This window comes from Diplotaxodon limnothrissa, linkage group LG5, assembly GCF_057381915.1.
Source record: "Diplotaxodon limnothrissa isolate DT_005_m linkage group LG5, D_limnothrissa_male_GT1.1, whole genome shotgun sequence".
In the NCBI taxonomy this organism is placed as follows: domain Eukaryota; kingdom Metazoa; phylum Chordata; class Actinopteri; order Cichliformes; family Cichlidae; genus Diplotaxodon; species Diplotaxodon limnothrissa.
Genome location: NC_140600.1, coordinates 10,133,582 through 10,149,574, shown reverse-complemented (window position 1 = coordinate 10,149,574; position 15,993 = coordinate 10,133,582). Strand labels below are relative to the sequence as shown.

At 41.8% G+C, this 15,993-nt stretch overlaps 1 protein-coding gene across 1 annotated transcript; it reads left to right on the top strand.

Moving 5' to 3' along the window:
• The first annotated feature begins 522 nt into the window (after positions 1 to 522).
• Positions 523 to 14,312, top strand: LOC146631581 (uncharacterized). Its single transcript, XM_085353780.1, has 11 exons — positions 523 to 538; positions 1,858 to 2,047; positions 2,134 to 2,225; positions 2,324 to 2,556; positions 4,182 to 4,418; positions 4,499 to 4,573; positions 5,170 to 5,386; positions 7,192 to 7,400; positions 10,068 to 10,140; positions 12,475 to 12,592; positions 14,117 to 14,312. Exons 1-11 carry the CDS (start codon positions 523 to 525, stop codon positions 14,310 to 14,312), a joined length of 1,656 nt encoding a protein of 551 aa, XP_085209906.1.
• Positions 14,313 to 15,993: the final 1,681 nt, after the last annotated feature.

Genomic DNA, 15,993 nt, shown 5'->3' with positions numbered 1-15,993 from the left:
ATTGTAGATTACACAATTAGTATTCTTTTTGCTGCAGCTGTAATGAAGTATTTTCCCTTGCGGGATCAAGTATCTATTTATTTATCTATATCTCACACACGTGTGGCTAATGGTACTGGTTGGAGTTTTGCTCTCTTCTTGGATCGCAGTCAGCCGTAAATAGCCAAAATCATTTCAGGAACTTCAGACATTTCAGGCCCTCCCACAAACTGGCTCACTGACGCCCCCCCCCCTTTTCCACCCACCCACTCACTACCCAGCTTCTTCTCAGAAAGAGTGACACCCTGAGCTGGGAAAGCTGTTTGATAACCAGCGTTCAGACACTGGTCGGAGGCAGGCAGGAGCCGCTGTCACGTGCCAGAACCAGTTGAATAATGAAGAGTCGTTGTTGTGTAAGCCAGTCTCTCCGCCTTACCTAACAATTAGCTAGTTTTGGTGATATAACTGAAACTTCAGTTACCTCCGCAGGTACAGATTAGCGTCCTCTACTCGGTAAAAGCGTCACGCCCATAAAACGGAAGCATGTCAACCGAAAAAGGTAAGACTATTGCCATTTTTTTTACTCCCGTTCTGATAAATCGATATCTCAATTCTTAACGGTACTGTAAGTTTTTCGATTTTAAAAGATATATTAACACAGACACGTGAACAACGTATATGTGGCAGGACAGTTCTATAAACGGTGCATATTTGTATTACTTGTGTATTAAACTACGCTATAATGCGTTAGTGTGCTGGTGTCATATGCACAATTTTAATTCTCAACGTTATGTTAACTTTATGTGCATAAGGCAGTTGAATAAAAGGTGGAATATTTTCCTGAAATATTAACACGTGCAGTATTAAAGTATAAAAGTGAAAGTACTTATTTCGAGTAGAGTGCTTTAGGTTTAAGTAAACTGCTTACTTTTATTGGGAGGTCCCTGTTAAAACTTTTTAATAATTTGAATAATTCAGGTAGTTCTTTTGACACTTAGGCGACACTTTATTAAGATTATTGTGGGGCGTTACAGCGCATCCCACTCAGAGATGCTCTTCTGCATGCCTTAGTTAGTTGTAAACAAGTGGTTGTTTGAGTTAGTGTCCACTTTGAGCAGTCTGGTCATTCTCATCTAACCTCTGACATTAACAAGAGATTTTCTCTCAGAGAACTGCTGCTCACCAGATGTGTTCTATTTTCCTGCGCCTTGTCTGTGAACCCCACAGTTGGCTGTATGAGAAAATCCCAGCAGATCTGCAGTTTTTAAGATACTCAAATCAGCCCGTCTGGAATCAGCAACCATGCCATGTTCACCTTTCTTCCCCATTCAAATGTTCTTCATCATCTTGACCATGTCTACATGCCCTAATGCACTGAGGTGCTGCCCTATAATTGGCTCATTAGATATCTGCATTAATAAGCAGTTGACCAGGTGTTCTTACCAAAGTGGCTGATGAGTGCAGATATCAGCTGACTCATTATAGGCAAGAAACTGTGACTTAGCACTAAAAACTATTCAATTTATTGACTTTACTGTGCAGTAAGTATACACAATATAATGCTTTCTATAATTTGCAGATTTTTGGAGATCAATAAAGTATTTCTGATCTATCTGATTTTTCTTTAGTTATATTTATTATTTTTCTAACACAAAATGCTGAAAGTGAAAAAAACGTTTCTGTAAGGATAATGCATGAATAATGCATATTAGTCATTACCTCAATTTTCTGATATTCTTAAAACCAGCTGAATAATTTACTTGATATTAAACATCGACTCAGAGTTTCTGAGATGCATCATTTTACTGGAGCAGGAAATGACAATAAAACTAGAATGGAGACATCATTAAGTAACATTACATATGACATCCTCCCCAGTTCCTGACACCCCAGTGGAAGTCATTGTGGACCTTTTAACTAAAGCCCAGGACATAGCTGCATCCTGTGGGAATGTTCCAGAAGAGTTGACAAGCCACTTGCAGAAGGCTCTGGACATCGCCAGTGGCCTGGATGACTACCTGGAGAAAATGACCACACAGGAAAGTGAACAGCTTGCAGAACTTTTTAAGTAAGTCCTCACTTATAATCATAAAGCACAGCAAGCATTTGCTGTGTGAAATAAGCATTAACATATTCGATTACACTCCATTGTAGAAAGACTTTTTCTCATGACTGGGATCAAGTGCACAAGGAGGGCAAGACTATGTTCAAGCTTCCCAAGGAATGTATCACTGGACACGTTGAAGGTGGGACTTTCATACATGTGCTGCTTACACTATACCATTTTCTTTTTTACTGGTTTAGTCATATTGTGATAACATGATCTGTGATCTGTTTTTGGCAGGTCAAACGCTGAAGATGCTGATCCACATGAGTCAAGCAAAAAGGGTCCTAGAGATCGGGATGTTCACTGGCTATGGAGCTCTGTCGATGGCTGAAGCCCTACCAGAGGACGGGTGCTTAGTGGCCTGCGAGTTGGAGCCATACCTTAAAGAGTTTGCTCAGCCCATTTTTGATAAGTCTCCACATGGTAAAAAGATTAACGTCAAGACTGGAAATGCCATGGAGACACTAAAGGTGAATAAAAATCGATCAACTTTGGATCCTTTTGAAGGTCCAATGAACTGTTTTGCAAACTAAAAATACATTTAGGTAACACTTAGCCTTCACTGCGTGTCACATGCGTTCCATAATCAACACCATAATCCCCCAACAGCTCATTCAAAAACTGGTCCAGCTGGGGCTCAACACCTCACTGTGCAACTGGCTGTTGGATTTCCTCACCGGAAGACCTCAAGCAGTACGGGTTGGCAGTAATACATCCAGCACCATCATTTTAAACACGGGGGCCCCGCAGGGATGTGTGCTGAGCCCCCTCCTCTTCACTCTGCTGACCCATGACTGCACTCCATCATACAGCTCCAACCTCTTCATCAAGTTTGCGGACGACACAACGGTGGTGGGTCTCATTAGCAACAGGGATGAGACCGACTACAGAAGTGAGGTGAGACGCCTGGCCACGTGGTGTGCTGACAACAATCTCTCTCTGAATGTGGAGAAGACGAAGGAGATTGTTGTGGACTTCAGGAGAATGCACACCCAACATGCTCCTCTGACCATTGACGGAGCGTCTGTGGAGAGAGTGAGCAGCACCAAGTTCTTGGGTGTGCACATCACAGAGGATCTCTCCTGGACGTACAACACCACAGCACTGGCCAAGAAATCACAGCAGCGTCTCTTCTTTCTCCGCAAACTAAGAAGAGCAGGAGCACCAGCCCCCATCATGTACACTTTCTACAGAGGCACCATCGAGAGCATCCTGTCGAGCTGCATCACTGTGTGGTTTGGAGCCTGCAATGCGTCCTGTCATAGGACCCTCCAACGCATAGTGAGAGCTGCAGAGAGGATCATTGGTGTCTCTCTCCCCTCCCTCCAGGACATTTACAGCACCCGTCTCACTAAAAAAGCCCTTTGCATAGCGGCTGATCCCACACACCCAATGCAAAGCTTCTTCAAGCTGCTGCCGTCGGGGAGGAGACTGCGGAGTCTCCAGGCCAGGACCAGCAGGCTGAAGGACAGCTTCATCCATCAGGCTGTCAGGAAGCTTAACTCCCTCCCGATTCTGCCCCCTCTCCCCTCTCTCCTCCACGGTCTCACTGAACTCTGTCACACACACACAAACACACACACTCTCTGACTCACTCACTGGCCTGCACCAGTTACCAGTCACTTTGTGGAGCATTGGACTGCCATTACCTCATAAGACTTTGTTGTTACACTTTCTCTTACCGTACACTACTAAATCTCCATTTGCACTATTTGCCTATTTGCACTACTCTGCCTGGTTTACACTCAATGTCACTTACCCATTATATTGTATATTGTATAGCTTCCTTGTTATATGTAAAATTGTATTTATTTAAATTTTTACTTTTTAATTATTTTACTTGCATTTTTTTAAATCACTTTTATATTTAAATATATTTAAATGTTCATTTGCTATTTATCTAGGGATTGAAGAGTAACGCAATTTCTATTCTCCGTATGTCCTGTACATGTGGAAGAATCGACAAATAAAGTTGACTTTGACTTTGACTTTGATAATCAGAACAGTCCAAGGCTAACGCTGACCCTTTTTGTCAATAAGTGAACAAACTGTGGGTCATGGGGTCAGTTTTGTAATAACGTTGTCTCTGTTCCAGGAATTAGCCACCGCCGGTGAACAGTTCGACATGGTTTTCATCGATGCAGACAAAAACAACTACATCAACTACTACAAATTTATCATGGACAACAACATGCTCAGATTGCGAGGGGTCATATGTATCGATAACTCGCTGTTCAAAGCCAGGGTTTATCTTAATGAAACCACAGATAGCAATGGACTGGCCCTTCGCGAGTTCAACCAGTTTGTGTCTAATGACCCCCGAGTAGAGCAGGTGAGTTTCAGATGTTTTCGTGTTGCAGTCAGTTGTTTGTTGGTTAACCTTTATTCTAATAATGCCTCCTTGTTTGAAAGGTCATAGTCCCTTTAAGAGACGGCCTCACTCTTATCCGTCGGGTACCTCCGGCTGCTGAGTGCTTTCGGCATCAGGTACTGTTAACCTCCCTCAGTCACAGCTGATATACGTGCCTTCACTATTCACAGTATCAGCAATACTATAACATTAAATGCTAGATATAAACACCTCACAACTCAGGGATAAGCGGGATCCAAGTTTATCTCACCTACCAAGTAGTGATTTAATTCTTTTCATGACCCCATCAAAAGAAAGAGTTTACCATATAAACAATTCATCTCCCTCATCATGACACAAATGAATGAATGAAATGAAATGTTTGGGGCACTTATTCAGTGTGGTTAATTTTACTTACAGATGATCTAAAAGGTCTGTGTTGAGGTTTTTTCATACGGTGAAAAGTTAAATCCTATTTTAAAATATACCTGTTAGCACTTGTTAGCAGGAGCTTTTCTATGTTGATTTGTATCTGCTTACTTGTACTCCTTCTTTCACTGTGCCATTATTGATTCTATCTGTGGCTTCCCTGCAAAATCCTATTGATTTATGGATTACCACTTTGTAGTTCTGACTACGTTTTATTTACAGCATGTAATGATTGATGTGACGAGTTTCTCCAGGCATCATCATACTTACTGATCACATCTGCCTGTTTATTCTCGTTCATTAGTGTAAAATTACAGATGATGAGGTTTTCCGTGGGGTCACAGGGCGTTTCATCCTGGATCGAATGCGTCTTGACGGTAAGGTGGCCTATGTGACAGGCGCTGGACAAGGCATAGGCCGAGCATTCGCTCACGCTCTGGGTGAAGCTGGTGCAAAGGTGGCTGTGGTAGACCTGGATGGAGCAAAAGCTGAGACAGTCGTTGAGGAGCTCTTCCTTAAAGGTAACAAAAAACATACAAGGACTGACTTGAATGCCCTTTTTTTCACAGCCCATCCTAGTTTAGAGAATGGATTCCCAAAGTGGTCTGCAGCCTCCTGGTGGGCTATTAAGGTACTGCAGGTTGGCCCTGTGAAGTAGTGGTGTGCGGATCGATATTGACATACCGATTCCTCCGATACCAGTTATTTATGTTCTAGAATTGATTCTCAAATTAAAATATCAATATTTTAGTAATTTGGGGTAAATATGTAGTTTACCATTAACAGGAACACAGCGGAACTACTTCCTCTTCCGCCTTTCATAGTCATGTGCGAAATATGGCTGTATGAATGTGTCGCAGCCCCTTGACGTGCACACTCACAACAATGGCTGAGCGTAACTGGAGTCATGTGTGGACGTATTTTACCTCGTCAAACACCTCAGAGTAAATCATGTCACAGAATATGATGAGCTTATGTTGAGGCAAATTGAAGGGGAGGAGAGGTGCTGCTAGGGCGAGACAGACGTCTCTCACGGAGTCCTTTAGTGCTGCAGGCAGGCAACGTGTTCAAATAGCGCACAACTTCAGGTTTTTTATTTCTATATGATAATTCTGCATTTTTAAGCAATAAGAACAAGTAGTCTGATGTTCTGTAATCATTATGAAGCTATGGTTGTTATATAGGCTAGGACTGAATGGTCAGTGTTCATACTGTAAGGATCATGGCATATGTCTGTATGTCTCCTTCTTAACTGGTGAGCCAATCAATGTGAGACTTTACACGAACATTGTTACATAGACAGTGATTATTAACATGTACAGGTTTCTGAAAATACTTTTATTACAAATCTAAATTCTTTGAATTTCTGTATATATTGTATATATATATATATATATTTTGTATACATTAAGTTAATTTCATCATCTCCCCCCCGCACTTGTGATTTTACATTCTCCATTTGTGTTTGTTTCATTGAATGGACGTCACTCACGTAACTTCAAGGTCAACAAAATTTATATCTGGGACAGAATTTAGGGATAGAGTCGCCACTAAATATGGAATGAAGTCCACTTACTAGGATGGCTTTAATCCACAACTCCTAAAACAGTGTGGTTCAGTTTTATTCTGTAATCAGTAATTAAGGAAAAAAAGTTACTGGTTACTTTCCTTTCTTTACTCACTTGATTGTTGTTATGGTTGTTGTTCTTAAGTTGTTCCTTTCCTTAAAACTTTCCTTAAAGTTAATAAGAAGAACTACATTACAACCCTGATTTAACATAACTTGCTCCTTTTTTTCGGACTGTTCACCCTGCTGTGACTCAATTGTTAAAGAAGTCCAAAGGAATGTGATGCTGAACAGCCTGGAGTCTCCCTGCTTTTGTTCGCTGCAATAGCCGAAATACTGCAGATGTCTTAAGATTGCTTGCGGTGCAGAGCAATAAGTTCAAAGACATCGATGACAGCCAGAAATTAAAATGAAAACCTGTAAGAGTCACAACAATATGTTGGCCTCAAAGTGGTGAAGCTGGCCTTAAACTGGAAAATCTGCTATGACAGCATCACTGTTGAATAGCACGCTTCAAACCGGGCTTTATTTGTGAGAAAACAAGCATGCCCTGCGTTTATTCATTCAAAATGAGTTTCACATTGTGAATTTTGTCATTAGTTTGTGTCTTGACCAGCAGATGGCAGCATACTAAAGGATAAAATGTTTGATCAAACGTGATCTCACTATATCCACATTACTTAGGGCATTACTTTTTGTGTCAAAGAATCTAAAATGCCGAATTTTCTCACAGTACACCCCTGTGTTACTTTCAAACAGGTATCAATGCCATTTCGATAACAGCTGACATCAGCAAGTCAGATGACGTCCAGAGGATGATCGACGCCATCGTTTCCAAATGGGGAGTGATCCACATTGGTTGTAACAATGCTGGCATCAACATGAACTCAGCCAGCGAAGACACCAGTCTAGAGGAGTGGGACAAAACCTTTAATGTGAACCTCAGGGGGACCTTCATGTGCTGTCAGGTGTGTGTCACCTCCCATCCTGTGCGAGGGTAGTGCAATAGCAGTAAATATTATCAAGTATTTTTCCAAGTGATTTGGTCCTAATTAGTTTTGTAAGAGATTCACTCACATACACCTCTGCTTTGATAAACACTGGGTAGGAAGACGTTTTGTAGCATACAAACGGGTTTTATGTTTACCAGAACTGCCAGAAAATGTACTTAACCACTGTAGCTTTCGCTCATCTCACTGCACTAATTTTATAGAGTTGGTTTATTTCCATTACAAATTAAAAACTAATCTATAAACAGAGACAAATTCAAAATGAATCGTGCACTTATTGATCAGTCAGATTCACTAATAGGAAAGTGTTTGAATGAACATGTTTACTGAAGCAAATCTAAAACAGAGCTGCCTCTATAGCAGCTGAAGACTTGACATACATCAGTTCAGTTCAGTTCAGTTCATTTTTATTTCAAACATTTCAAACATGTGCCTTCACAATCATTACAAAATATCATTCCATTATTTGTTTGAAAAGGAGTAGGCTGAAGTATTTACTTATTTGTCCCTACCCCCTCAAGTTTTACCTCTCATTCATTTAATTTTTTTTTGTCTTAAATTAAACAAACAACATATGAAACATATAAACATATGAAGTAAAACAAAACATAACATACATAAATCAAAAACAAGAAATTAGCAAGCCCCACCACAGTATAGTTTCTTTCATATGAAAAATACAGAATGTGTATATTTGCAGATACACAAGTTATGGAAAAACAACAAACCAAAACAAAACAAAAAAAACAAAAAAACAACCAAAAAAGAACCGCAACACCATTACCAGCAACATTACCGTCCTGGGTTAACCCCGTTTTCTTCATTCTTATACTTATTTAAAATTAGGTTTTTATATTTTACTTTAAACTGTTTTATGTTTTGACTGTCTTTTATTTCTTCTGTTAGACTGTTCCATAATTTAACTCCTGCAATTGAGATTGACATAGTTCTTAAAGTTGTTCTAGCACTTTGTATTTTTAAATTCCATTTCCCTCTTAAGTTATACCCACCTTCTCTTTCTATGAACAATTTACAGATTTCTTTGGGAAGCAATTTATTTCTGACTTTATACATCATTTGCGCTGTTTTAAGCTTCACCAAGTCTTGGAATTTAATAGCTTGCATTTTGACAAAGAGTGCATTTGTATGGTCCCTGTACCCTACATTATTTATTAATCTAATGGCCCTTTTCTGTATTATAGTTATTGTTTGTGTGTTACTTTTGTATGTGTTTCCCCAGACCTCTACACAGTAGCTCATATATGGCAGTAGTAAAGCACAGTATAAAATGTGCAGTGCTTTCTGATCCAACATATGCTTTGCTTTTCCCAGGACGGCAATGCCCCGTGCCAATTTCCCCCGAACATAAGTAATGTGTGGCTTCCAACAGAGCTTGTGGTCAATGATCACCCCAAGAAATTTTATTTCATTTACTCTTTCTAAATATACATTGTCAACACATATTTCTACTTCGATGTTTTTCTTTTGGTTTCCAAACAACATAAATTTGGTTTTATCGAGATTCAATGATAATTTATTTATATCAAACCACTTCTTTAATATCGTTAATTCCTGTGTGATCATTTCCAAAACCTGTGGCAATTCCCCACCTGCACACAGTATATTTGTGTCATCTGCAAATATTACAAACTTTAAAATCTCCGATACTCTGCAGATATCATTTAAGTACATAATAAACATTTTTGGACCCAGTACTGAACCTTGAGGTACTCCACAAGCTATATCCATCAAATTAGATTTATATTCATTTATTTGTACATATTGTTGCCTATTCCCTACATAGCTTTTTAACCATTCCAAAACCACTCCCCTAAACCCGTACTTTTCCAGTTTTTTTAATAGAATTTCATGATTAACAGTATCAAACGCCTTCTTTAGATCTAAGAAAACTCCGAGCGCATACCTCTTATTATCCATACATTCCGTTATCTTTTCCATTAAATCTATCAGTGCCAAAGCTGTTGATCTGTTGTTTCTGAACCCATACTGACTATCTGTCATTAATTCATATTTTTCCACAAAACTGTCAAATCTTTTGACAGTTTTTTCACATTATCTGTCCTTTTGTGACGGGTCATGTTTTCTTGCTGTTTTCGAAGCTTAAGAAGGAAAAAATCCTGATTCTGCACACACAACGAGTACAGTTCATGCAAACACCCCATAGCTGAAATGTTATTTTCTGTTAAAATGAAAAATGCATCCATCAGTTTAATATATTTACAAATTATTCCCAGTTAAATATGAGTAAAAAAGAGCCAAACAGATTCTCGGTGACGTATTCCTTCAGCACTCTATTTCTGTCCAAACTAGTTAAGACTGTGACCTAATTAATGGTCCAACCAGCTTGAGCTCCTTTGTAGAAACTAAATTTAGTCCTAAATTATCGAGCTGCTGCGAGACATCTATATGTACAACCTACAACCCCCCCCCCACGCCCACCCTTTTTTTTGTGCCGCTTTCAAATCCACACCAAACGTTTTCCCGTCTCCGACGATAAACTGCATGTTTTTGTGTTGATCTGTGCTCAGCTTTGGGCATGGCATATCAGGGCCTTAATAATAAGGTGTTTAACGTGTCTCTCGCCCCTCCGAATCCTTGCCTTAGGCAGCAGGTCGAGTGATGTTGAAGCAAGGGTACGGCAAGATTATCAACACAGCTTCCATGGCCAGTCTAATAGGTGAGTGATGATTCTATTTCCCCACTTTCTCTCTGGAGCCCCTCCATGTCTGCTTTTAATCTCTCCATTTGGCGTGGAGAGTTGGGCAGAGTGAAGGAGGGGGAGGAAGGGAGAGTTAAATACATTTGTGCTGTACAGCTATGTGGGTGAGTGCACATCGCATTAGATTTTCATCTTCAAACAAAGTCTTTTTTTTAGCAGTTTTCTTCGTTTATGAGAAACTTAAGGTGAGCCTTCACTTTTAAAACAGGATTAGGCAACTTTTAGCCCAGTTAAACAGTTCTATAGAGATGCATCCACCCCTGCATACAGTAGCAGTGTTGTGATTGCATCTCGCCGAGGCATTTTTGCATCATAATAAACATCCCCTCTCCGCGGAGCTGTCTGGAGGATGTGGAAGGCAACCTGAGGTCCAACTTGGGAGGGGAGGGTTCCTGTGCCGCGGCAAAACCCCAGCCTGTGCCAACGGCCTTGTTTGAACAGCGGAAGACACTTTTAGAGTTTAGTGGGAGCCTAGTAAAAGCCTTGTAATTCGCTGCACCGGTGTAATGTTCCTCCTCCAACAGGTTTCTCCAGAGGAACTGCAACACTTCATCAGCAGTATAGTCAAATCGCCAGTAAAGCGCCGTGCCATATGGACCCCAGTCCCGACTGCAGGGGCAATCTGTAAAACAGGAACATGCTGGTAAATAGAGGCCGGCATAAAGAAAATGATCAATTACTCGCATTACGCTCAGTCCTTCAGGAATTTACTTTATTGGTCTGGACATCTGTTATAATATTGTCATAATGTGTAATCAGATGGGACCTGTTCTAGCCAAGTGGACGACCAAAAAGCAGCCGTAAATGTCCAATTAAAATGCACAATGACAGCTTTTTGTCCATCTGCTGAATGGAATGTGCTCGTGGGCCTGCAAACACCCCCTCGACACACACACACAGACACTCTCTGAACATCAACAACTATTTTTTTCTGAATGACGGCCAGCAGCTCAAAGACACCCGGACAGGAAATATCTATCTTGATTTTTTTTTTTCTTTTCTTTTTTGGTTTTGACCTTACTTGAGGGATTTGTGACTCTCGCACTCATACCTGCAGATCTGCCCTGCATAGAAATGGACATAACAACCGCAGCTGGGAAAAGAGTACATCATTTGAACTCCTTATCTGCTCAGAAGAATTCAAAATTTAAAAGGCGTGCCTGATAAAGAGCATGTTTTCTCCCACTTGCAACGGGCAATAAGTAGGGTGAATGTTAAAGAGGGCTTTGGAAAATGCTCTCCTTCTACTTCTTTTTCGCTTCTCTGGGGATTACTGCTCTTTAAGACGGCGAAAAACATCAATGCAGGTTTATTTAAAGGATGATGGCATTTTCTGAATGGTATTTTGCGGCCGTATCATCAGGTCTTGAGCAAGGATTAGTGCTGTTAGGCATTTTGAGCTGTGTTTCCTGTCCTGATAAGTCGGATTTCACCTTCAATCTGCGTGTAAGCCCTGAGCTCGGCTCATCCTCGCCTGCTCCTCTGAGGTCCCAGCCTACCCTTATCCAGCCCAGCCCAACCCAACCTTACCTTCCTCTGCAATCTCGTCGCTGAACCCTGCTCATGGCTACCATCCTCCTGTCCCACCCTTTACTTGTTATTTCTTCAACACATCCCAGCTTTTACCCCTACACTGCAAATTTTATTCCTCTTTGTCTTCTTTTTTCCAACATCCCTAAATTGCATGCAGGATGCTCCAGCCCTTTTCTCCTCAGGACCACTCTCTGCCTCTCCGCAGCTGGCTGGTATTTATCATCCCCGGTCTCACACTGAAGCCATTTGGCAGTCAGATCGGCGGGTGATGAGGTTAACTACTAAAGTTGTATGTAACTTGGAGCCTTCCTTGTGATGATTAATCAACCAGGAGAAAATGAGCCCCTGTCCCGGCATCCCATGCAGTGTGCAGCATCTGTGATGGTCAAGGCAAACAAATGGCTCCCTCCCTTTGTTGCTGAGGACAGAGCATAACTGGACATTATAAGCAATTAATTTTACCTAGCATCATCCACAGAGTCCCCAGCAGCTAATGGAAGAGCTTTTATGTAGTGTGCACAAGAAACCACAGGAACTGGAATGTGCACCGTAGAAGCTATTGGCCCGCTGTAAGAAGGAAACTCTTCAGTTAAGGCAAATGATAAAACAACAAGAGGCTTTAATAAGAATGTGAAAAGTGCATACCACTATTAATGATGCTGTAATTGTTGCCTTCTTAAATGGCACGTGCCACTTCCCGAAATGGACAGCAGTGACTTTTTTCAGTAACTCATTTTCTTTCCACCCTTCACTGTCCAGTCCCCCATCCTCAGAAGCAGCTTTCATACAACACATCCAAGGCCGGTGTGGTCAAACTGACTCAGACTCTGGGCACTGAATGGGCCGACAGAGGAGTGCGCGTCAACTGCATCTCGCCGTAAGTACTGCCTATTTTTGGCCTTCCTCGTCTTCCTCCAAAACACAGCGGCCCACCTTTTGATTATAGCAAGCTGCGAAAGGAGGCAGTGATTAGCGCCGTTTTGCTTTCATATGAAGAGCTCCCGTTTGAGGGGGATGCACTAATTTAAGTCCTCAAACAATGCATCAGTGCTTAATTAGATGACGTCTTGAGGGATGAATCAACCAAACACTTGCTCTAATTGTTCTGTTCAATTAGGGAATCAAATTTGCAACCTCACTCCAAGTGTCGGCGCAACAATAGCGCCCTTGTTTGTATCTATTTGTCTGTGAAGCTGAGCAGTAGGAAGAAAAAGGAGGAGAACACAGGAAGGGGGCTGTTTGAATGTGTGTCGGGAGGGGAGGTAGGGGTGGTGGTTGAGGGGGCGGGGGGGTGTTAAGTGAAGCATCTCTTAGCCCCAGCCATCCCTGAGCAAATCCGTCCGGTGGCACCGGGCGAGCCGGGCCCAGTCACAGCCCCAGAACAAAGCCCTCACACACGCGCCACGCTCAGCTTTATTTATCGGCAGCTTGTTTGCTAATTTTAATTTGCAAAGAAGCAATTCGCTTCCCCCCCCCCACCCTCGCTAACCGGGTGTCTCAATGGGCCGCTGATTTCTTTGAAGTGACAGTCGGTAAATATGCATAAAAAAGGGACACAATTAGCGCTCACGAGGTTGACTGGAGCCTGATTCCATTGGCAACTTTAGCCGCAGCGGTGATAAGCTGCATTATCTAGAAAATTGGCTGAGGGAAAACAGTACCTCTGATTGCCAGGAAAGGTTCCAGATAACAGGGCAGCTGAAGAGAAATATAATTGAGGTGGAATATGTTAACCAAGGTGTCACACGCTCCTTGGAAGTGCTAATTTAGCCAAATGTTGGAATTCCATATCAAGGCACCAGGATACATCGAACAATGATTCAGGCCTCATGGCTTTTAGTCACTGTCACAGCGATTGTGGGGAAAGTCAGAAGTCGTCTCGTATTAGGCGCAGGCGGGCATGTTGACATATTTATTCAAATGTAAGCTCTGTGATATTTGACTGTAGAGGAGTGGAGAGAATGGCATTTGTTGTGACACGGCGCTATTAGATGCCAGTGTGCAACCAGCAAACTAAAAGCAGCGGTTTTCTGATAAACTTCGCCTAAATACTGTCTCGGCATCAAAGTAGCACATTTCAATGGGGAAATATAATAAGTATTTAACCAAAGGCTATGTGCAAATTATACCACACGTCCCCTCGTACCCATGGGCTCTTCCAGAGATGTGCCAGTCATTAAAGTGCCACCCGTCCCACAGTAAATATCATCAGAGGTGCCATGCCATGCCCTTTCTGCAAAGGATAATTGGGTTTATTTTTGTCACCAAAGTGGTGGCTCTGAAACAACGCTGTCACTCCTGGCTCTGAACTGTGATGTCTTCTGATTTCATTGTGTGTGTCTGTGTGTGTGTGCTTTTCCCTCCTCTTTCGCTCTCTCACTTTGTCTGCTTCTCTTTTCAGGGGGATTGTTGACACCCCTCTCATCCACTCGGAGAGTCTGAGGCCTCTGGTGCAGCGCTGGCTGTCAGATATTCCTGCTGGTAGACTGGCTCAAGTGACAGACCTGCAAGCTGCAGTGGTCTACTTGGCATCTGATGCCTCTGACTACATGACAGGGCATAACTTAGTCATAGAAGGTGGGCAAAGTCTGTGGTAGAAGGGTTAGATGAAGAGATGAAAACTTTCCTCCCCCCTCTTCTTCATTCTCCAGGGATTAAAAATAGGTGGCATTCATATTATGTCCCTTTGAGACTTGAACAGTAATATCAGTTTAAATGAAACTGCAGTTTCTGGACAGGTGAGATCAGTTTTGGGAGTTTGGGTTTTTTTTTCTCTGTGCAGACTGTAGGCTTAGTTCAATGTCCGGTGTGGTACAACAGCAGAAAATGTTTTACTGAAAGGAAAATAAAGCAACAATGTTAAATACAGGAAAGAGTTATAAACATTTTTTTTATTACCAATTCTTTTAGCAGGAAAGTACCAAGCGTTACTTTCAATTGAGACCAAATTATCACAGTTTCTTTTTTGTTACAGTGTTTTATTCCCTGGATGCTGCTTAAACATACTGATGACTGTGACTGTAACACTTTATTGTATCTGCTCCAACACAAACACAGATAAATGCTGTCAAAAATACAAATGGGTAATAAAAAGTAAAAAGGTTTTGTATTGTAATGAACTGGGGGAAGTTATCCTTGCATGTTAAAGTGAAAGACTGTGTGTGACTGTTTTTTTCCCTCTCATTAGCTGCTGTTGAGTGCTGTGTACAACAATTAGTCCCAATATTAAAACCACTGACATGTGAAATGAATGATATTGATCATGTGTTTGCCGGCATCCTGGTGTCCCTGAACGCGGCTGGCTCTTCCCCATAGATGTGCCACAACGCAAAAATTGTTCAGGGACAAGAATGTGACAAAAACTCCTAAGGCGCTGACCTGACCTATTTGTCTATTAGGCAAATAGGAACAAGCTTGATCCACAGAGGCTGCTACCTTAAAGACCCAAAGGATCAGCTGCCACCACCCTGGCACCCAAAGCCACATGCCCTGGTGCGCTGTTTGGTATGACAAAGAAGACCTGCATAACAGGTAGTTTTGATGTTTTTGCCGACAGCACCAGTAAACTGATATATTTTGTGAATTCTTAAAAACTCCAGAAATTTGCTCCTACACAATGTTTGCTTCATCGGTGACCAGTCACACCAGTGTGGGAGTGTTCTTGCACGTCTTGCACCTCGCTCTATTTCGCCTAGGACTCGTGCACCCAGCATGATGGACCGAGCAGTCACCAGTCCGCTTCTCTCTACCTCTTTCTTGCCAAATGGTCCCCAGAAGTGGTACTTGTGAGAACCATCTTAATTGCTCCATTAACTGTTTGTGTGCTGAAAAACAATACTTAAAGGAGAGGTTAGCAGAGGAGGTGACCCTGGTTGCCGCAATTACATGAAAAGTAGTGGCCAATTAGCGCTCTCTGCAATGTGACACTGTTGCTGTTTGTGTGAGCAACTTCAAGTTCTCACTGTTAGTGACCAATCTCTGATTTCCATAATTGTGAGATTGGTCATTAATCGGAATGGCTCGTGAGAGGATCCCATTAAGATATGGAGTGAGATCTGATCATCTCCTCTCTCTTCTGTATTTATCTCCAGCTGCATTGGCACATTGGAAATTATTGGGATTCTTATCCTCGTATTTTCTGGTGAAATATCAAACTTTGGCTCAGCATCTGGAGGTGAGACTTTGTAGAATTTGTTCACGAGTTTGTCCTTTGTAGGACTGTTTCACTGTTTTGCCACTGAGGGGCAGCATAGAGTCAGGTGCAGCACTGATGCAAGG

What these genes read in the sequence shown, in the direction of transcription:
- LOC146631581 (XM_085353780.1), top strand. An exon ending in CAGCTTGCAGAACTTTTTAA is followed by an intron (nt 2,048 to 2,133) that starts GTAAGTCCTCAC and finishes ACTCCATTGTAG; the next exon opens with AAAGACTTTTTCTCATGACT. An exon ending in TATCACTGGACACGTTGAAG is followed by an intron (nt 2,226 to 2,323) that starts GTGGGACTTTCA and finishes TGTTTTTGGCAG; the next exon opens with GTCAAACGCTGAAGATGCTG.